Below are 22,575 nucleotides of genomic sequence, written 5' to 3'. Positions count from 1 at the left end.
TTTAAACAAACTCTTGATAATGAGCATGGTGATGGTCAACTAAAGAACACAAGGTAATGCACATTTCTCTAGCATGCAATCAACCTACAGGCTTTTCTTCTGCAAGTTTTCCATTGCTGATATGAGTCAAGATTTTACAGTAGCAGCATCAAGAGTAATGAGAAAACCTCAGCTGGTCACTGCTGTTATTCATAGAAGGAAAAGGAAAATTCGCCTTTTCATTCCAGCTTACTGGCATTTCCATTTCCTGGGGTTGAAAATAGAGGAGTAATACAGATATAAAACCAGAATGTTTTTCTATTGATAAATGCAATTAATAACTTGTTTTTAGACATATGTTTAAAACTCATAAATGATTTCAGTGACATATGAACTAAACAACATGTGAAAGACACAATAGCTATAAACTTCACTTTATCTAAAATGTAAATGAATTCCCATTTGAGCTAATAATGAAGACAACACTTTGGTATTTTAATAGAATCACCAGCAATAATGGCCTATGGAATACATTAAAAGGTTTCAACTAAGGCATTTAAGAGTATCAGGCATATGTTGTTAAGACTTGAACTTAAGATGCTTTAATTTCCTAATTACTTTTGCATGTTTTGTTCAAAGTTATCCATCATGCCTTTTTCTTCTATGGTTAGGATATCAGTACCATTTTTTTTTTTTTTTAGCTTTCTAGCCATTAAAAAACAAATTGGTTATCACAAATATTCTAGTGTCTTACTATTCTGTTTATAGATGCAGTGTCTCCATACCCGTTTAGACATGAATCATATATTATTTGAAGCTTTTTTCTGTTCCTTAAAATACCTGTCTAGTGAGTTTATCATTTTTTGTGTTTTAATGTTGTACTATTGGTGACTGAACTCAGAGTCCTGGTCACTCACATGGCTTTTTCACTCAAGGCAAAAAGTGGTAGACACTTGAGCCACACCTCCACTTCTTGCTCTTTGCTGGTTTAGTGGAAAAGGGTCTCAAACTTTCCTGCCTAGACAGGCTTTGAACCTCCTCCATCCTCAGATCTCAGCCTTCTGAGTAGCTAGGATTACAGGAGTGATCCACCAGCCCAGCTCACACTGCAGGTTTTAATGGTCCTCGGCTGTCCACTCATTCACGAGGCTCACAAGCTGAAGCACTATGGAGGAAGAGGTCAGGCTTGGAGGCTTCTTTCAGCTGGCAAACTTCCCCCTGCAGCGGCTGGAAAACCAAGTGGATTTTTGTCAGGGACCTGAAAATGTCGGCTGTTTTCCACGGTAGGGCAGTCCCATCTCCTGTCAGAAGTCAGCTTTCTGAATGCAGGCAGGCAGAGATGTGTGGTCCCACAGGCGGGCTCCTGGGCCTGGTGATACAAAGGCTGACAACTCCATTTCTTCAACCTCCCTGTCTTCTGCCCGTGGGACAGAGCTCTGTGTGCCTACATGACTGAAATCCCCTTGTGTCGTATCCTATGCAATCCGATTTCAGCCCTGACTCTGGGGGGACACGGCAGCTGAATTCTGAGTCTGGGCTCCCTGAGGCCAAGTCTGCTCACTTCCTTAGATTCCTCCGGGCTCCACTGGGGTGTTTGTGGACTGTCCTCACTCTATGAAGTGATCTTCTTCCCCCATATATCATGTCTTCCACTTTAGTCCAGCCCTGGAAATACCCACCTTGATCAAAGATGAAGTGAGATTTCTTTCTTCTTGTCTTGAGGTGATTGTCAAGAGTCTGAAGATGTCTTTTCTGTCATCCTCAAACTAGAAATCTTACTCCATTGCAAACACTGTCTCTACCATGGTGTTTTTTCTAAGCTTATCACCTTCAAGTCTTGCTTTCATCATTTCAAAGTACAAATAAAGGCAGTGGAATTTCCTTAAATTTTTTCCAGCCTAGTTTGTAAAAGGTGTTATGAATACTTGCCATCTATTTCAACTGCCATCTATTTTTAAGGGAGCATATTTATCAAATTTTATCATTCAGTCATTCCAAATAGTCTAAAATGAAATTCCAGTTAAAAGACGTTAGAAGCATTTTGAAAAATATCTGGGTCATAAAGTCATATCCAAAACAACAATTTAAAAAATGTATCCAGTTCCTTGTTCTCTGTACAAATGAAACTCAAAGAAAATTATCCCATGCATGGGACCTAAAACATACACACATATGTACACACACATGCACACAATACATGCCTATGCAGTCAGTTGTATAAGATGGGCAAAGAGACTGTAAAATAAAGTACCTCATTAGGGATGTCCTAGCAATTAATGCTGTCATACACATGGAGAGGTGAGTTTGATCCCACAATGTCATCCCTGTCTTTAGTCTGAGCAATTCTATTTTTATTGCTTTAACCTAATTCATTGATAATTAAGACTTACTAAATTAAAGGTGCTCAAGGAAATCTCAAGTCTTTTTAAACATTACCAAGTATTTGAGATTTAAAATTAAAAGTACAGAGGGGCTGGGAAGGTGGCTCCATGGTAGAGCGCTTGCCTTGCATGCATGAGGCCCTGGGTTCGATTCCTCAGCACCACATAAGCAGAAAAAAAAAAGCTGGAAGTGGTGCTGTGGCTCAAGTGGTGGAGTGCTAGCTTTGAGCTGAAGAGGCTGAGGGACAGCGCCCAGGCCCAGAGTTCAAGCCCCACAACTGGACCCCAAAAAATAAATAAATAAAAGCACGTAATTTACAAACATCCTTTCATGATCAATTAATGAAAAATTCTCCCCATTTGGCAATAAAATCTGAGGCTGTAAAATTTGTGTAGCTAATGTTTTCCACTTTATCCCAGATCCCAACCCAATGACTACAATGCTCCTGAAAAAGATCATTTCCCCTTTCTGTGCATCTGAACTACCTGGGGGCTCACACACTACCTAGCTGCACCCCCAAGTTTCTGATGCAGAATTACTGGAAGCCCAGGAACATATCTCTCACATGGTCTCTGGGAGGCTGATGTTGCTCATCTGGGGACTTAAGTTTGGGAACCACCAGTGTATGAGACTCTTCGCAACCTCTCCTATATACTTTAAGAAAAGTAGTACTTCTTTGCTTTCCAAGTTTACTCTGTACTCTGTGCCCTCTTCATGCCCATGCTGCCACCATTTCGTCTCTAGTATCTCTAGACTCTTGCTGAGCTCTTGGTCCCTCGCTCTCCCCATATGGATGCGAAGACTGCTCTCGACTTCTAAAGCCAAGAACGAAGTGCTCATCTCCCTGTGGCTCCCGCCTCAGGGTTCTTAGGCAGCCATTTCCCCACCAAATTTCAATCTCTTCTACAAGTCAGATGTTTAAAAACAGGGCCTTTTCATGTGGTCCAGGCTGGCCTTGAACTTGTGATCCTTCTGCCAAGTAAACTATCAGGCAAAGTCATCTGTGAATCAGCTAACAGTCCCAGCAGAAAACAAATAGGATTCTTGAGTTGGGTGTAAAAGAGTGGCCTGGATATAAGAAAACCAGATCAGAGTGTAGGGAGCTGAAGAGGTAGAATGAGGGAAAAATCTTTGTCATTCTTCAGAGGAATAGTGAAGGGGATACAACATTCCCAGAAGCAGGGGGGCATTGAGTGAGGCCAGTCACCTGAGTTATGAGTCACAGCAGCACCATGAATGTGGGGAACAGGAACTAACACCACCAACACTAAGCAAGTAAAACCTCAGTCTCCTTCCCCACCAAGTTATATTGCTAGAGCTCCAAAATGGCTGAGACAACCAGACCCCAGAGATAAAGGAGTTGACTGGTAGTCTGAGAGTCTACACCTCTTCACGCCATTCCACAGAATGGTGGGATTTCCCGACTTGAGTGTTAGAATTGCTGAGGTCAATCTTTAAGACCTCTCCAGCCCACAGACATTGGAATGGCCTTCTATTACATTTGCTTCAATTCTATTTGGTTTTTTTTGGAAGGTCACCGGATTAGAGATGAGGAATGATACTGCTAGGAAGATACTGTGCTTTGGTGATAATGTATCAGTTGGTATCTTCGTGGACTCATTCATGAAGTAATAAAGCTTATAGCTGGGTTTATCATTCATTTCCTATTGAAAGCATTACTTTTCTCCAGATGAAATTTTAGATAATAGCCCACTATATCAAACAGACTACAAAGCAGAACTGCCTTGGCCAGGGTTTGTAAAAGACTAAAGCCTCACAGACACACTCTGTCCTTCTTCTTCCTCCCCCATATGCAACAAAGACCCCAAGGGTGCCTGGGCATCCTGAAGGACAGCAAAGAGACAGCCACTTACAGCATCCAGATGTACAAAAGGCGCCACATGCACACACCAACAAAACCAACCACATCACTGCAATACCAATCAAACAGCACACAATTCTGTCTCTAGAATCTACTCGACGAACAGACAACTTTTTTTTGGAAAACTGTCAGTTTTTAGTATCAACTTACCTATATATTGGCTATTAATATAGCATACCAGAAGGAAATATTAGTGATACAGTACAAGATAGCAAACACACATTAGTGAGAAGTGGATCAAGATGACTTTTTATTGCACTTTTGCTTACATGCCTGCTGAAATGTTGAGCTCGTTTCAGGCATTGTTCTGGCGACTGGATTTTAGCAATGAACTGCCTCTATGTTCCCCTAGATCCATGTTCCAGAAGTACATCAACCTTCCCACTTTTTCTACATACTAGAGGACAGTTTTAACATTCATTTTTTAAAACTTTAAACACTCAGAAAAAAACCAGACAGCACACTGTAAACAAAATAATGTTTATATGTGCGGTACTCACATAATCAAGGCTCATAAACTTCTGATTATACAGAATTATAAAGAAAGCTGTAAATCAATCTTCTTTCTAACTACTGGAATCTTCTATGTATAATTAAATATTTGCTTTAGAACATTTTAACACTTTGACAAATTGATTCTTTCACAATTAGGCTTTTGTAATGCCCTCCCTACCCTAAGAAGCAATCCACAATGGCTCCAAATTTTAAAAGCAATTATTTTCTTTGATAAAACTATCCGAAATTGAGTTCTTATTTTCTTTCTACTGTAATCGATCACCTACTACAACACAATGTCTTGTCCAAAGTGAAATATGGCACTTAAGCAAGCTGAGCTTTCAACAGACCTAACACACTAACAGCCTCACTGAAAAAAAGCAACAAGAACGGACACAGCTAGCATGGCAAACTCTGGCCATTACTGGTCAGAGGTGAGGACTGATGTTTCTACTTTAGGCTCATCAACATCAAATTGAAAAAGCAGAGTGACAAGTGTATTACTAAACCTCCTAAATTATTTAGTTCAAATAAAAGTTATTTTTAATGTATGACTCTTCAATCTTAGACTTCACTCATCTTTTCCTTTTTAAGATTAGTCAGAAGAAACAATCCAATGTATCTCTAATCTAGCTTTTCTTTAACACATTTCACATAAGTTACTAAAATCACAATTCTGACAAATTTATTTTTAGTCATGGAAAAACAAGCAAGCAAACAAAGAAAAACCTAGAGTACAGCAATCAGAGCCTTTCTCATCCTGCCCGTCTATGTGGACTGCAAGCACTCCTTCCGCGGTGGAGGTGCAGCAGTCACCGTGTGGGACACACACCTCCAGTCTGCAGGGAGCTAGCACCCATGTTTGTTCCACATGGGCACTGCCAGCGGCCCCTGCGGCGCCCTCTCAACAACCACAAACTCGTCAGGATTGCCAGAGGCCTCATAAAAGACCATCAGTTCTTGTATCGCACGTTCTTCCACCTGAAAAGAGGAGAGGAAGAAGACATGCTTCAGTGGATGCTGAGCAGGTTCTTAGCTCTGCAGTTTCTTTGGAGGACTCAAGAGTTTGCATGGATACAAGGCAGCAGAATTGAATCCCAGTGGCAAGGGCAAACTTAACCTGAGCTAGAATAACCAGACATCCACCTCCCCAGTTTGAATCTAAGCAGAGAGAAAAATAAAACAAAAGTAACTGAGTCCATCCACTCCAGCACTGCATGCTGCGGTGTGCTTTCCGGGTCTCGCCTGGGCTCTTTACACAGGCACTCCATATTGGCTACACCCAGCTCTCTAGCATTTCAGCTAAGACTGTGGAAATGGAACATTCCTCAGGAAAAACTCTTTTCCTTAACTTATCAAAGTTGGTACTACTGGGTACATTTAAGAAAGTATTCTTCCTCATATAGAAATCAAGTATAAAGCACTGGGTACTGCCAAATTCTCTATTTACAGCTAACATTAGAATAATCCAGAGCCTCAGAAAGCCAAAATATATACTTCATCATGTTAGTTCAAAGTTAATTATTCTGAATACTGTCAATTAATACTTAAATTCTTGGATATGTCAGTCTAGTCTTAAGAGTTTAAATTTAATTTGGCAGATAAATGCACTGTCAAAAGAAAACCAATATTTTTTAAGACCAAAGAGTGAACTGCACTTAGGTATGTTGCTTACCTGGATCAGAGCTAAGGGTTTTTCTCGGCTTCTGATGAGCGCGGCTTCCTGCTGCAGCTCCTCCTCTACAATGGATGCGAAGGTGACGGGGGCCACGGCGGAGGGCGGGGTCAGTGAGGACAGCCACGGACTGCAACAACAACCACAGCCAGCTCTTTCACTTCTCTTTGTTGCCTTTTTTTTCTGTTGCTGTTCATGGGGCTTGAACTCAGGGCCTGGGTGCTATCCCTGAGCTTTTCTGCTCAAGGCTAGCACTCTACCACTTTGAGCCACAGTTCCACTTTTGGCTTTCTGGTGGTTAATTGGAGGTAAGAATCTCATGGACTTTCCTGCCTGGGCTCGCTTCAAATTACGAACCCTAGATCTCAGGCCTCCTGAGTAGCTAGGATGACAGGCATGAAACCCCAGTGCCCATTTTTGCAATGTGAAATTCCCCCAGAAATACTCTTTAGCAATGCTGCTCTGACTGGGAATAAGTTAGGGCTACAAAAAGCAGTGAGACAATGGAGGCATAGAATTTCATTGTGTGTGTGTGTGTGTGTGTGTGTGTGTGTGTGTGTGTGTGTGTGTGTGTGTGTGTGTGTGTGTGTGTGTGTGTGTGTGTGTGTGTGTGTGTGTGTGTGTGTGTGTGTGTGTGTGTGTGTGTGTGTGTGTGTGTGTGTGTGTGTGTGTGTCATTTTCTTGATCCATTCGTCTACTGAGTGGCATCTGGGTTGGTTCCATATGTTAGCTATGGTGAATAATGCTGCAATAAACAATTGTGCTGGTCTGGTAGCTTTAGTATGACCTGTGTGTGATCATTTGGGTAAATGCCTAAGTGGGATTGCTGGGTCACAGGGGAGCTCTATGTGGAGTCTTCTGAGGAAACTCCATAACTGCTTTCCAGAGTGGTTGAACAAGTTTACACTCTCACCAACAATGCAGTAGGGTTCCCTTTTGGCCACATCCCCTCCAGCATCTGTTGTTATTAGATTTCCTGATTATAGCCATTCTAACTGGGGTGAGGTGGAATCTCAGTGTTGTTTTGATTTGCATTTCTTTTATGGCTAGAGAAGTTGAGACAAGTAGTATAGCAGTGGTGGCTACTACTCGCTACAAGAGATCTAGTGGCCCTGTGGAGATTAAAGAATGATAAGGTGGGAAATAAAAGAATTATTACTTTATTTACATGTCTTACAGAGTACATTTTAGAAAATAACAAACTGGGATGGAGCAGAAGTAATATAACTTGGAATAAAAGGAAAGCCAAACTTTGAAGATGAATACTCAAATAATACATTCTACTTAAATCATAGTATTTCTAATCTACTTAAGTCATCATAGTATTTCTGATTTCTTAATATCTCTATATTGATGCTAAGCTTAAGAGGCACAATGCTATGAAATGAATCTTACTTGGGACTTTCTAGAAGTGGTAAATCTGAAATATGGCTGCCTTCTGGTCCTGGGGCAACATTCGAATTTCTGCAAAACAAATACCAAATTTGAAGATTAAAGCTCTAGTATTATTACTACCACTGCTAATTAACAGCTACAGGGGAGGAAATGTAAGGTCCTGGCTCAGGAGACAAGTTAATGTATGCCATCAGTCCTATCTTAAATTATAACTAAACAAAATAGTCTGTGGCTAGTTATAAACAAGTCTTTTTTTCAAATATTCAAAAAGGGATTTAATACGTTATCACATACATATCAAAAAGTACAGGAAACTTTCCAAAGAATGTTTTACATTAATACTTCAGGAATAAAAAAAATTTAAATGAGCACTTAAGTCTCAACATACATTGAAACCAGATACTTACTAGTCAAATTTTGTAGGTGACTAACATACTTTGAGTGACTAACATACTAGAGTTCAGATGTAACAGGAATTCAAAACATGATCTGTTAAAGTTCTTAAGCTAGATGAGGAAAAATCTTAAGTTCTACTGCTATTTAAAAAAAAAACCAAAACATGTCATTTGAGAGGGACTCAGGAAGAAGACAGAACTGGAAAGGCAATAATAAAGGTATATATATTGGAGGGGGACAGGAAGAGCTATAGTAAATGGAAAACATGATTTTTGTTTTTTAAGAAAAGGAACTGGGGCTGGGAAGGTAGCTCAGGGGTAGAGCACTTGCCTTGCATGCCTGAGGCCCTGGGTTTGATTCCTCAGCACCGCATAAGCAAAAAGAAAAAAGCCAGAAGTGGCGCTGTGGCTCAAATGGTAGAGTGCTAGCCTTGAGCTGAAGAGCTGAGGGATAGCGCCCAGGCCCAGAGGCCCAGAGGTCCAGAGGCCCAGAGTTTAGGCTCCACGACTGGACCAAAAAAAAAAAAAGGAACTATAATTATTTGGACAAAGGACAAAAATTTAGAGCGACAGATTTTCTAATCAAATAATGAGCAAAGACTTAAAATATTGACTTCCTGATTTGTTTATGCATATTTTCCGGGCATGTGTCAGTACTGTGGTAGATGGTAAAAATCAAGCTAATTAAAACTCAACTCCTACCCTTCAAAAATTCAGATAGGGAAGATTTTAAATATTCTATGCTTAAGCAAAAAATAACATTGGAGACTACTTATGTACAAAATGCCAGGGGTCACAAGAGACAGTAAAGAGACAGGTAAGAGGCTGCACAATCAAGAGCCTTCCCAGAGGACACTACAGTGAAGAGGAGCTCTGAAGCAGAGCTCTGATTACACAAGGACATGGGGAACTGTCAAAGATTCTGATGGCTTGTGTAAAGGCAAGCTGTTTCAATCCAAAAGAGAGTGAGGAAGAGATTTAAAAGTGAAATGAAGATACCAACAATAAGGGCCAGACTATAAAGCCGCTGAAAACAAATGTCAGATCTTGATATATGGACAAGCAAGTCTAGTGAGGGCCAAGTATATTCATGTACATTATCTCTTTCAATCCTTTGTGATACTCTTGAAGAAAATATACTATTTTCATTATTCAAATTAGAAAACTAAGGTTAAAAGAATCTAATATAAATGTGCTTGGCTTACAAATTGAGTTAATAGGTAACAGAGAAATAATTCAAATTCAGCTTTTTCAGAGTAGAGAATGTTTTCTATAATGACACAGATGTCTTATTTCTACTATTACAAATATACAATGTATTCCCTTAACCTAGAATGTTCAACTTCAACTAACTTCTTATTAAAAATTTTCAAAAGCTTTCAAATGAAAATAGAAATCCAGTGGCCAGTGGCTCACATTGTAATCTTTTTTACTCAGGAGGCTGAGATGTGAGAATCAAAGTTCAAAGCTAGTCTGGGCAGACAAAATAAAAAAAATCTGGAAGTAGAGGTGTGGCTCAAGTAGTAGAACATCAGCCTTGAGAGAAAAAACGAAGAGTGCAAGGCCCTCAATTTAAGTCTCAGTAATGGGAAGAAAGTACTTAAAACTAAACCAATTAATCAACCAAATAAGGATCTCGTGTGTGTGTGTGTGTGTGTGTGTGTGTGTGTGTGTGTGTGTGTGTGTGTGTGTGTGTGTGTGTGTGTGTGTGTGTGTGTGTGTGTGTAATAGGAAGAAAGTACTTAAAACTAAACCAATTAATCAACCAAATAAGGATCTCGTGTGTGTGTGTGTGTGTGTGTGTGTGTGTAATAGTAGGAAGAAAGTACTTAAAACTAAACCAATTAATCAACCAAATAAGGATCTCGTGTGTGTGTGTGTGTGTGTGTGTGTGTGTGTGTGTGTGTGTGTGTGTGTGTGTGTGTGTGTGTGTGTGTGTGTGTGTGTGTGTGTGTGTGTGTGTGTGTGTGTGTGTGTGTGTGTGTGTGTGTGTGTGTGTGTACGTACCCAAGGCTGGTTACTTTTGAGGAATGTCTTGCGTTAAGGGCTACAATTCTTCTCCCTGTGCTTCCTGTGATGCTGGATGTCCTAGTCCCATGCAATCATGTCCAGCAGCTGGCTGAGAAGTGGTCTCAACTACCTACCATGCCCCAGCTGGCCTTGGACCACAAGCCCCAATCAGTTGATCTCTACCTCCCAAGCAGCTACCATTACCAGCTTGCGCTACCTTTTTTTTTTTTTAAAGACTGGCTCCATATCACCTTCTTTCCCCTCCTTAAAGAACCTAATCACTCGTAGAAAGTTGATTCACACTGTCTCATTATGGCTCATACATAGCCTTGAGATCTTTTTCATATTGTTATACTGTACTGCAACTTCCTTCTTATTCTGTCATTTACATATGTGTGAACTGAGATTTATCAGTAGAAGTTGGGCTTTTGTGTTATATTTTCATACATACCCAACAGAGGTGAGTAAAATGTGTTATTAGGTATACTATAATTTGGTGAATAAACAGCTTACTTTGCCTACAAAGTTTTGTATTTCCTTTGTTATAAAAGCTACCTTATAATTTATATACTTTCTATGATGAAATAAAAACTGGCAGGCAGGCTGGTTTTCCTTTAGTGTGAATGGCCACAACAGACATAGCTAAAACAAGGAGGGAGTAGCAATGTTCGGCAAGAAATGTACTCTTTACCTCATTTGTCTAACTGTAACTCCTCTGTACATAACCCTTACAATACAATAAAATTAAAAAGAGAAAGTTTAGCAAAATAAGACATCAGGAAGTGGGCACACGAGAGGGGTGGGTCACGGGGAAAGGGGACAGATGAATGAAGAAGAGAAGGGGAAAATGCAGACAAGAATCCAATGTAATTCCTACAAAAATTAAAGAGTGAGAGAAGGGGTGAGTAGAAGAGAGAGGGGTGAGAATGTTGAAAAGGGGAGACATTGATCAAGATATATACTGCATTCATAAAAGGCCTTGTTAAATGGTAATTTCCTTTGTACAAATACTAAAAGATAATAATACATTTTAGTGCAAAATATAGACATTGGAAACAGTTATTACAAACAGCAACTCCCATAGCCATGAGCTACTGATACACGATCCATGGACTCTTTCAATTTAATCTCCAAAGCAGTACACTGGCAGTTTCCACAGACTACTGATGTTGTAGCACACTCTAGTGATCAACTATGAAACCACAGATCCTTCATATTTTGTTTCATAATACTAACTAATCCAAGGAAAAAATAACTAAAAAATATTAACTTAATATTTTAAACAAAAAAATGAAAAAATGAACTTAATTTTCAGAGTTTTTAATTTATAAACCGAGGTAAGCAGTCTAACTATATTAGAAGCAAATGTTACTTGAAACTAAGCTACAGTTTTCATGCATTTATTTCATTTGGTCATCTACCAAACCTTTACTGAGTGCTCACTCCCTGGTAGGAACCAAACACTGGTGATAAGACATTTTCCTTGCTCTCAGGGAATGTGTGGTTAAGTGCCAGAGAATATTAGCAACGGGCAAACCTTAAACTATAAAAGAGAGCCAGGTACCAGTGGCTCAAAATGCTGCGAACTAGGATCAGTTTGAAGCCAGCCCTCGCATGCAAATTCAGGAGATTTTTTTATCTCCAATGAACCAGCAAAAACAAATCAAACTGGGGGTGAGCTCAAATGGTAGAGCATCAGCCCTAAGAGAAAAGGCCAAGTAAGAGTACATGGTCCTGAGTTCAAATTCCAGTATTTCTGGCACAGACATAAACGCTATAAGAGGAATGATGGTTTTCTGAGCCACTGAAGGAAGCCAGACTTCTCTAAACCATGAAGGAGTCAGAGTTAGTCAAAGGGTAAGAGAAAGAAATAAAGTATATTTGGAAACAACGAGGAGGCCAGCAGACTAGAACAGAGAGATCATATTGCAGGATAAAGCTTAGTGGTGGCAGGATTCAACAAGTTCTCAAAGGTTGAACTTAGAATTCTATGAAGGCTTCTCAAAAACGAAAAACAATTACCACATGACCATAATAGACCCCCCAACCCCCCCGGGCAGATATCTGAAGAAATTTCAGTCAGTACACAATAGAGACACTGGCAATCTGATATGAGTAGCGGCACTATTCACAACAGTCTATAACCATGGAAACAGTCTAGATGTCCATCAACTGATGGGGAAGTAAAGTGCACTATACGTACACATGGATTATTTCGTCTTAGTAAGAAGAATTCAATTGTTTGCAGGAAAATGTATGAAACAGGATTATTGTGCTAAGTGAAATATAGCTAGATCAAGACACCAAGAAACACAAACATTGCATGCTGTCTCTCATATGCAGAATCTAGACCTTAAAAAAAAACAGCATAAGTGTAAAACAAGAGATTGTTTGGGGAGGGGAGCCACAGAAGTGAGGAAGATGAACGGGGAGGGCAAAGGGGAGTGAATATGATCAAAATACTTCATATTCAGGGATGAAAATAGATTCAAGCCTGTTAAAAAAATTGCTCACAAAAGTAGAGAGAAAATAAGGAAGAGGGAGTACTATGGGAGGTGGATTTGATCCAAGTATGTTATATGTATACGTGGAAATATCACAATAAAACTCCCTTATAAAATATACATAAAAATGAGAAAATAGTAAAAAGAGCAGTTATTCTTCCCCTGGAGATGACCTGCTTTCAGTCTATCTGTTTCCTAATAAACTTCCCTACCATTTCACTACCAAAAAAAAGAAAGAGAAAGGAAGGGAAAGGAGGAAGGAAGTTATGATGCATAACTAAAGCCTTAAAATAGGAAAGGTTGAAGTCAGGAAGCAGAGCTGTGGCTCAAGTAGTAGAGTGCTAGCCTTGAGCAAAAGAGCTCAGGACAGCACCTAGCCCTTGAGTTCAAGCCCCAGCACCAAAAAAAGCTAAAACAGCCAATAAACTCACATTGGTGAGGAACACAGAGGTGACAATGACTTGCGACTGCTATCTACCAGGGGAGAAATATCAGGAAGAATGGATTGTTTTACATTTTGTTTTTGACTTTGGTTTAATGAGAGTTATGAGGAATATTATGTTTGGTTTTAGACATCTGAGTTCCTGAACATCCAAAGATGAACAGCATGGTATTAACATGACACTGGGTAGAAGAGATAAACTCTCAAAGGCAAAGCAAGGACATACAAATAGAGGCAGGTTGGTCATCTCACAGGAGCAAAGTAAGGAAGATAGTATGTCCTTTCAACAACACAGATGTCCCTCATATACCTTATACTACTAGTAGAATATTCTTCTTATACCAGAAAGTTGTGAAGTATGTTTTAAAATCCTACTGTAATATGGAAAGTGAGGACTGGAGTCAGAGCAGAGGATTTATTGGTACTCCCTGCCATTTCATGTTCTTCTGAAATACATTTTTAAAGCTAATAAAAATATTCAATCAATATTTTCGTACAGTGCAGATTACCAGCATGTTAGCTTCTAGTGGCAAGTTAATCCACTTAAATATAAATTTAGGAATAAAGCTTCTTCTACCATCTCTGTCTAAATGAAGAACATTCTTAAAGACTTAAGAGAAGTTGGTTTTAAAACATCATTTTTAACTATTTAAAATGGATGTGAAAATAAACCAATTATCACTCTAATATACTTCTTTTTTGTAATGTTTTATAAACTATAAATTTAATGATCTGTTTAGGTTTTTCTTTCTTTGGACTGTCAGTACGAGCAATATTAATTTTGTTTACTTAACTGTTTGATATAATTTCTGATACAAAGATGACAATAAACATTTGTTTGCCAACTTTAGGATTACAAAGCTTTACAGTACTAATGGCCCAGTGTACAATTTTGAGACAATCAGGAACATTAACATTTTAACTTGGAATTAATGTCTAAAAATGCTTATATCTGTTTTAAGAGTTCCATTTAGGACTTTTATTTTAAAATAGCAGTCTACTACTAAAAAAAAATTTTTTTTTTTTTGAGTCCGGTCACGGGGCCTGAACTCTGGGCCTGGGTGCTGTCCCTCAGCTCTTCAGCTCAAGGCTAGCACTCTACCACTTGAGCCACAGCGCCACTCCCGGCTTTTTTTTCCCTGCTTATATAGTGCTGAGGAATTGAACCCAGGGCCTCAGCATGCAAGGCAAGTGCTCTACCACTGAGCCACCTTCCCAGCCCCTACTAAAAATATTTTAAAGTATAGAGATAGAGCAAGACACATCCTCAGATTCTAACTTCTGATTTTCCGTTATATAAAAACAGCCCAGGGCTGGGAAGGTGGCTCAGTGGTAGAGTGCTTCCCTTGCATACATGAAACCCTGGGTTCGATTCCTCAGCACCACATAAGCAAAGAAGCCGGAAGTGGTGCTGTGGCTCAAGTGGTAGAGTGCTAGCCTTGAGCTGAAGAGCTGAGGGACAGCGCCCAGGCCCAGAGTTCCGGCCTGATGAACGGCCAAACAACAACAAAAACAACAACAAAAAAGCCCAACAAATTTGCTTCTAAGTGTACTAATAACAAAACAATATAAAAAGCAAAAGTATGTATACACATCTGCCCTCAGCCAGGAGCTCCCAACAAAGTTGTCAGAAGTCTTTAGTTTTTGCTCAGCTGTGCTGGGGCAGGTCAGGTTCAGCTAAACTGCGTGGGTCCCAACCCCCTCTTCTTCCTTTAATCTGAGTCTGTCGAGGGGGGAGGATGCATTAGATAAAACAAAACATTAATCTGGTCATAACTATCATGGTTAGTTGCATTTTTGTTTTGTCTAAAGTAATATTTTGGGGAGATGTCCGATCAGTAGAAATAATAAATCTTCATTTAGTCAACCAGCTTGAAGAAGTTTCTTTTCTTCTAGTATTAGTATTCAAAATGATTCAACATGTTTGATTTTGAGTTATGTTTACAAGGGGGAAGCTATTTTTTAATAATGCTTTAAAAATATTATACTTAATATTTACAAAATACTTTTTCATGATTCCTATAGGCACTTAAAATATCAAATATCTTTAAAAAAATACATCAGATCTTTAAAACCAAATCAAACTAGCTAAAGTTAAAAACTGAAAACAAGCCGGGCGCTGGTGGCTCACGCCTGTAATCCTAGCTTCTCAGGAGGCTGAGATCTGAGGATTGCGGTTCAAAGCCAGCCCGGGCAGGAGAGACCGTGAGACTCCTATCTCCAATAAACCACCAGAAAACCGTAAGTGGCGCTGTAGCTCAAGTGGTAGAGCGCTCGCCTTGAGCTGAAGAGCTGAGGGACAGCGCCCAGGCCCAGAGTTCAAACCCCACGACCGACAAAAAAAAAAAAAAAAAACTGAAAACACTCAAACTTTCAGATTTATGACTATGTATATTGTGGCATATCCATATAAATGCAGCAATAAAATTGAATCAACTACTGGCATACTTCACAGCATGGATGATCCTGAAAACAATTATACTGAATAGAGGAAGACAGTTTTTATGAAAGGTACATATGGTAGGGTTCCACTGAAATAAAAGGCTAAAATATAAAAGCTATGCACTGACAAAAGCAAACTGGTGATTTAAGGAGGGACATGGAGCTGAGTGTTGGTGGCTTACACCTGTAATCCTAGCTACTGAGGAGGCTGAGATCTGAGGATCAAGGTTCAAAGCTAGCCTTGGCAGTAAAGTCCTGAGACTTTTATCTTCAATTAACCACCAGAAAACCAGAAGTTGTGCTGTGGCTCAAAGTGGTAAAGCACTAGTCTTGAGCAAAAGGAGCCCAGAGATAGGACCCAGGCCCAGAATTCAAAGTCCTAGGACTGACCCCCCCCAAAAAAAAATGGGAGGAAAGGGGGAACAAAATTCTGCAAATGATGATTTGAATATGATAAAGATTTTGAGGGTATAGACAATATGACAAAGCTTTGAATTATATTTCACATGCATGCAGAAGGCTAGCTCAGTAACTGTTTTTAAAAAGAGGGAGGAAAGATGCTCATTTTAATTCTAAATGTATAAGAATGCATAATCTGCTTCATAAAAATTTTTAAATGATTTCAGAGAAGATTATATGTTAGCTTTAAATTTACTTTGTTACCTTACAACTTTTGAAGACTGAGAATTTTCAATTCCTTTAAAACAAACTTTTTTGACATGGTCTCCTGAACTATGGCCAGTAACAGACTTTTTTTCTTCTAGCACGAAATCCCGGAATGACTTGGATGAAACTGAATGTACAGAAGATGCCCTGTAAAACAAAGGAAAGATCATGTTTAAAAATCCATTTTGAGGGTGGAAGGCTTGGCTCAGTTGGTACAGTGCTAACCAATGAGACAAAATGGCAGGTCCATGGAGTTTGAGTCCTGATCTTGGACACTACAATACAAAAATACTATCATGTAGTTTTCAATGAGGTAGGTGGCCAGAGGCTAATGTATGTAATTTTAGCTGTTCTGGAGGCTGAAATCAATAAGATCATTGTTCAAAGCCAGTTGGGGCAGAAAAGTTTGAGAGACTCCATCTCTAAAGTAGCAGAAAGCCAGCCAGAACTGTGGCACAAGTAGTACACCACTAGTCAAGCAAGCAGGTCCAGACAGCACAAAGCCATGATACCCTAAGTTCAAACTCCAGTACGAGAAATACAAAAGAAGAAGGAAGAAGAAAAGAAGGAAGGAACAAAGGAAGGACAGGAAAGAGGAAGGGAGGAAAAATAAAAAGGAAATAATGAACACCAACACTGGATTATAAACCCAGATGTCAAAATTAGTAATGATATTCAAGTAGCTATTTCAACTATGCCTTGAATAACAATAAAACCTATACCAAGAATGACTTAAGAACAGGCAAACTCTGCAAAAGGAACTAAAAAAAAATCCAAAATGTTATTTCAAGACTTGTAATACGTTTAAAATGCAAATTTACTTGCATAAACTTAGGAGACTCAACAGTCCATAAACAAAATAAAGCAGGGGCTGGGAAGGTGGCTCAGTGGTTAGAGCGCTTGCCTTGCATGCCTGAGGTCCTGGGTTCGATTCCTCAGCACCACATAAGCAAAAAGAAAAAAAAAGCCGGAAAGTGGCGCTGTGGCTCAAGTGGTAGAGCGCTAGCCTTGAGGCTGAAGAGCTGAGGGACAGCGCTCAGGCCCAGAGTTCAGGTCCCATGACCGGAACCAAAAAATAAAAAATAAATAAAGCAATAGAATTTTTTTTTTAGAAATTTTTGAATCTTAAGAAATGAGTAAGAAAAACTTAGGTCAGCCTGGTGAGCTGAGCTGTGGGACCTGAAGAGGCTACTCATGTAATTGAAAACACAGAAGAGCAGTAATGGCAGACAAAAGTATTTTAGAATTGCCCATGTAATTGTAACCCCTCTGTGTACAGTATTTTCACAATAAGAAACATTAAAAAAAAAAAAAAAAAGAAAATAGGACACAGACTTAAAAAAAAAAAGTATTTTAGAAGACAATAGCCAAAACTTTCTCACGTTTGGTGGGAGACATAAGGATCTTGGGAGAGTGGGACTTTAGCTCACACCATTTAAGAAAACTTAAAAGTCTTCTCTTTAGAAAACCTGGCATCCACTGGAAGCCTAGCAAACACACCACCAGGCCCCAAAAGACAAAAGATACTGCCAAGAGCTACAGTCACATGTGGTCCACACAGCACAGGGCACTCCAACACAAGGGTCAGAGAATAATGAATATACATTGGTGCCAATCAACAGATACTTTAAACTTTCCATTAATGGAATAATGTAATATGATTTTTATTTTTCTGGTTGGTTTCTTTGTTCAATATTATATTGCTGAGATTCAAATACACTGCTTTATTATTATAGTCATAATGTATTCTTTTACATCACTGTATAAAGTTCTAGTATTTTAGAAAACAGTCATATTTATTTCCTGGCAAAAGACATGTAGGTTGTTTCTAGTTTTTAGCTATTACAAATGATAAGAACATTCTTATTCATTTTGCCTACATGCATGTACCTTTTTTTCCACTGAGGAGTGGTTCCAGGGTGTGAAATAAGGTACCCAGACACTCACTTGGCTTCCCTGTTAGGCTGGCTCCCAAGAAACCATGCCTCCTGTCCCAACTTCTGATGGATACACATTTGAGTGAATGCTATATCATACACGATCTATGACATTACAATACTGAATAGAATACCACTAGCCAGGCATTAGTGGCTCATGCCTAGAATCTTAGCAACTCAAGAGGTTGGGATCTGAGAATCATGGTTTGAAACAGCCTGGGCAGGAAAGTCTATGAGACTCTTATCATCAATAAACTACCACAAAAAAAAAAAAAAATGGAGGTGATGTTGTGGCTCAAGCAGTAGAGCACTTGCTCTGAGCAAAAAAACAACAAAAAAACACATAATCCTCAACCCACACACACACACCAAGAATAAACAAGAAAACAAAAACATTTCCATGGATATAAAATCTCCAAAAATGTATTCTTTATCAGAAAACAACTGGTGTCATAGTACTTGGAAACAAGGAACAAACCAGAGAGAAAGCAGAATACAGGAGACGACTAAGCACTAGAGGAAAGGAAAAAAAGTTCCCAAAATGGCAGCCAGGAAATCACTTGAACAAAGGAAGCGGTAGGACAGATACCAAGAGAAAATGACATGTACACATGAAAAGTAAATAAACATTTGAAAACTACTAAGTTCATATCAACACATCCAAAATTAGAAGAAAAACAAAAACAAAAAAGCCATTGTTTCTCAAGTTCTAATGTTTAACTAAAATCAAGTGGGGAATGAAATATTTTAAAAGACTTGAGAAACAGGAGTCACTTTATAAACATAGAAATCAAGAACTATCTTAAAAGCTACCAGAGCTATGCCAATTTTAATAAAAGTAAAATCATACCATGCAGGTTTTGGGGATTTTGAAGGCGCAGTTAAAACTGTTTCCATGCCACTGGCTCCTGAACTGTTTTCTTTGGTGGTCAATGCAATCATTTTCCGCTGCTTCTGGGAAAGCCTGACTCCATGGGAAATTACTTTTCTAAAAATTCAATTACAATAAGCAAATTAGTTCACTGGTTTCACTAATTCTGAGAAAGTATTTTATAAGAAATCATTTTGCTAAAATTAAACCAATTTGCATCCCTTTCTGCTCAATAAACATTTTTAGATAATGGTATTTCTGATTCATCTGGTGTGATTTTACTATTTGGGAATCAAATTGTTCACAATTCCAACAGTGAAAATATCAGTCTATGTTGTAAGTGATCAAGTAATAGCTAATAGATACATTGCCTATGTATCATACTTTTCAAAAGCAACTTGAATCACAAGGCTTAAATTTTTAGCTTTTGTTCAGAAATAGATTACAATGACCATTTAGAGTCAAGCTTCTAGTATGTAATCTGTATTTAGCAAGAGCTGGTCTACCAATTCAATTCAATCTTTAGCACATGTTTAACAAAGGTTATAAAGGTTAAATTAAGTATAACAGGGCTTATAACTATTACAATAAATACAGTTCTTCAAGGGAAAAGAAAACAGTAGCAGTATGGTCTCTTTATATTTTTTTTTCTTGCCAGTCCTGGGGCTTAAACTCAGGGCCTGAGCACTGTCTCTGAGCTCCTTTTGCTCAAGGCTAGCACTCTACCACTTGAGCTACAGCACCCCCTCTAGCTTTTACTATTTATGTGGTACTGAGGAATTGAACCCAGGACTGCATACATGCTAGGCAAGAACTCTGCCACTAAGCCACATTCCCAGCCCTGGTCTCCTTTTTTACATGATGTTTAACCAACCCTAAACTTGACTTTGGTGTAGTTCCACATTTTTGTCTACTTTCTTCGATTTCCATGATGGTTCTGAGGTCCACAACAGGAGGACTGACAGGACTAAAAAATAAATAAATAATTAATTACTTTACAAAGCATTTGATTACCTACTAATGTTAACTACAAGACTAACTGAAACTCAAATTACATATAGAATTGATGAAGCTTAAAACTGCATTCTTTCCAATCTACTTTAACAAATAAAATTCTTACTACTATATTAGGCAAAAACAGATATTCATTAGAAAATTGGGGGGAAACTGAACAATACTGGAGGCTCTATCAAAGAGCTGTACCATAAAAAAAAAAATCTATGACCACTCGAAGCAGTTTCTTTTTCTTTTTCTTTTTGCTAATCCTGGGGCTTGAACTCAGGGCCTGGGCACTGTCCCTCAGCTCTTCAGCTCAAGGGTAGCGCTCTACCACTTGAGCCACAGCACCACTTCCAGCTTTTTTCTTTTTGCTTATGTGCTGCTGAGGAATCGAACCCAGGGCCTCCCTCATGCATGCAAGGCATGCACTCTACTACTGAGCCACCTTCCCAGCCCTAGAATAAATATTTTAATATGCATCATTGAACACTGGATGGGAACTTGATGTTTTAAGAACAAAAGTACAAAACAGTGAATACCCTACCTGAAAGAGCCAGAAACCCAACTAGAAGAACTTGTGGTATCAGCCCTGTTGCTGGGAATGGACTGTGGAGCAGTTATTTGAAGTACTGACGATTTTTCCCATGGTTTTAAATCTTCCCTAGTATATGCAGGAGGTGTACCATTACTATAAGGTTTAACTTTCGCCTGTGGGAAAGTAAAACAAAGAAAAAAGTAACAGCAGGCATCTATTTCAGCAAGCTTCATACTAAAATTTTATGACAATAAATTACCTAGCATTTTCAATTCATGTTCTATAGTTAATTACTTTAACCAATTCTGAAGACATATCACTGACTATAATTGTTACCTTGAAGAGTAATTGGTAGGGCAGTAAGCTTAAATTCCTATTTATAAAAATAAAATGTTCATACACAAATGTTGCCTATGTAAGCCATAATATGGGTAAGTTTACAATTAATGTCCATGACATTAAATAGAAAACAGAATGAAACTTCCAGTAATTGTGAAAATAGTTAAAATATTCTGAAGAAAATTAAAGTCAAATACTATTGATTGCTCAAAAGGGTCCCTGAACCTGGTGCCGCTGGGTCAAGAAGTGCGTGCGGCTCTGTAATCCTAGCTGCCCAGGAATCTGGAGGACTGCAGCCTGAGTCAGTCCAGGCAGAAATGTTTTCTAAAAGACTCCAGCTCCAAAATAACCAGAAAATAAGTAGGCTGAAGGCATGGTCCAACTGGTAGAGCAAGCAAGCAAGGCGGTTAAGGGTGAGGTCCAGAAATCAAGACTCAGTACTGACCAAGGAGAAAAAAAAGTCAAGTAAGTGACTAAATGGCCTTTGCACTGCAAGGCTTGTCCTCTAGTATTGCAGGACTAAATTTAAGAGAGCAAGCATTGCCTTCTATAATCTGTGTTACATTATAAAACTTAAAAGAAAATTCAAGCCTTGAGGAGGCCTCAATCAGAATTAACTGATTCTATCTCTTAGTAAGGTAGACATTTCTACCACTAGTGATTAAGGACTGTGGAACAAAGTGTTAACTGATACCTTCCCAAGAGTTAATCAGACTAGGAATACTGCAGCTAATGTCAATTACATTGGATTCAAAGAACTCAGTCTTCCCAAACTGTCTGTCTAGTCAACACCATGAAAGAAAAAGACTACATATTGACATTTGGCTTATTTTCAAAATCTACTTGGACTGACATTTCCCTAAATGTATTTCAATTATTTAACCATACATACATTCTTCAGTATGTCAATATTTAACATAAACATTATATTTCATTTACTGAAAGATTAGAGATAATATTAAACGAAGGACTCAAAACCATACTGGTCACATGAATGTGAGAAAATGAACCTACGTAATTTCATGCTTTCATAAATCGACCTAGAAAAGTATTGTAACTCACAGCAAACATGATGAAAAACTAAAGGTAACTTGTCTACAGAAGTAAAAACTAAAAGGTAAAACGGCTTTACTTACAAAGCAAACCTCCATCTTTTCAGAATGAGAGCTGGTGGTGAGATCAGGGGACTGAGACTCTCTAGGACTACCCACTCCGGCACAGCTTCCTTCAGAGTCTGAGGTCAACAGCTCGGGAAAAGATTCCACAGAATTGGTCTTACCAGTCTTCAGTAATCCTAAAACGTGAATTTAAAAGAACAAAGAAATAAGCATTAATCATATACATATTTATAGTCAAGAGGCCACCAGAATTAAAGTACATTCACTGCACAAAGTCTTATTAAGTTCAGCGAAAAAGGAAACCATTTTAAATGAAAAATGTATGATTATGTGAAAATGATTCTACTACATATGAGGAACGTACAGTTTTGGGGATTGCTCTGAAGAAATGATTTCCGTTATTCCCCATAAAACACAAAAAGGAAGAAGAAATCAGTAAGCTCCACGCTCTCCCCTTCCTTTTCCCATCTGCCTTCTGGTGGAAGTCTACTCTCAAGGAAGGAGACTGC

At 38.8% G+C, this 22,575-nt stretch overlaps 1 protein-coding gene across 1 annotated transcript in view; it reads right to left on the bottom strand.

Annotated features, from left to right (window-relative positions):
• Positions 1–4,469: 4,469 nt before the first annotated feature.
• Positions 4,470–22,575, bottom strand: part of Ibtk (inhibitor of Bruton tyrosine kinase) — a 59,590-nt gene continuing 41,484 nt past the window's right edge. The window contains exons 22-29 of the mRNA XM_070010815.1: positions 22,085–22,242; positions 20,619–20,782; positions 19,950–20,042; positions 19,055–19,192; positions 16,265–16,414; positions 7,809–7,877; positions 6,414–6,543; positions 4,470–5,719 (exon numbers count right to left, since the gene is read on the bottom strand). Coding sequence (XP_069866916.1) covers positions 5,588–5,719; positions 6,414–6,543; positions 7,809–7,877; positions 16,265–16,414; positions 19,055–19,192; positions 19,950–20,042; positions 20,619–20,782; positions 22,085–22,242 — 1,034 coding nt within the window. The 3' untranslated portion in view covers positions 4,470–5,587. The remainder of the gene's footprint in view (positions 5,720–6,413; positions 6,544–7,808; positions 7,878–16,264; positions 16,415–19,054; positions 19,193–19,949; positions 20,043–20,618; positions 20,783–22,084; positions 22,243–22,575) is intronic.

This window comes from Dipodomys merriami, unplaced genomic scaffold, assembly GCF_024711535.1.
Source record: "Dipodomys merriami isolate MVZ:Mamm:240054 unplaced genomic scaffold, mDipMer1.0.p SCAF_8, whole genome shotgun sequence".
In the NCBI taxonomy this organism is placed as follows: domain Eukaryota; kingdom Metazoa; phylum Chordata; class Mammalia; order Rodentia; family Heteromyidae; genus Dipodomys; species Dipodomys merriami.
Note: the sequence above shows the minus strand (reverse complement) of the source record. Positions and strands in the feature narration are given on the sequence as shown.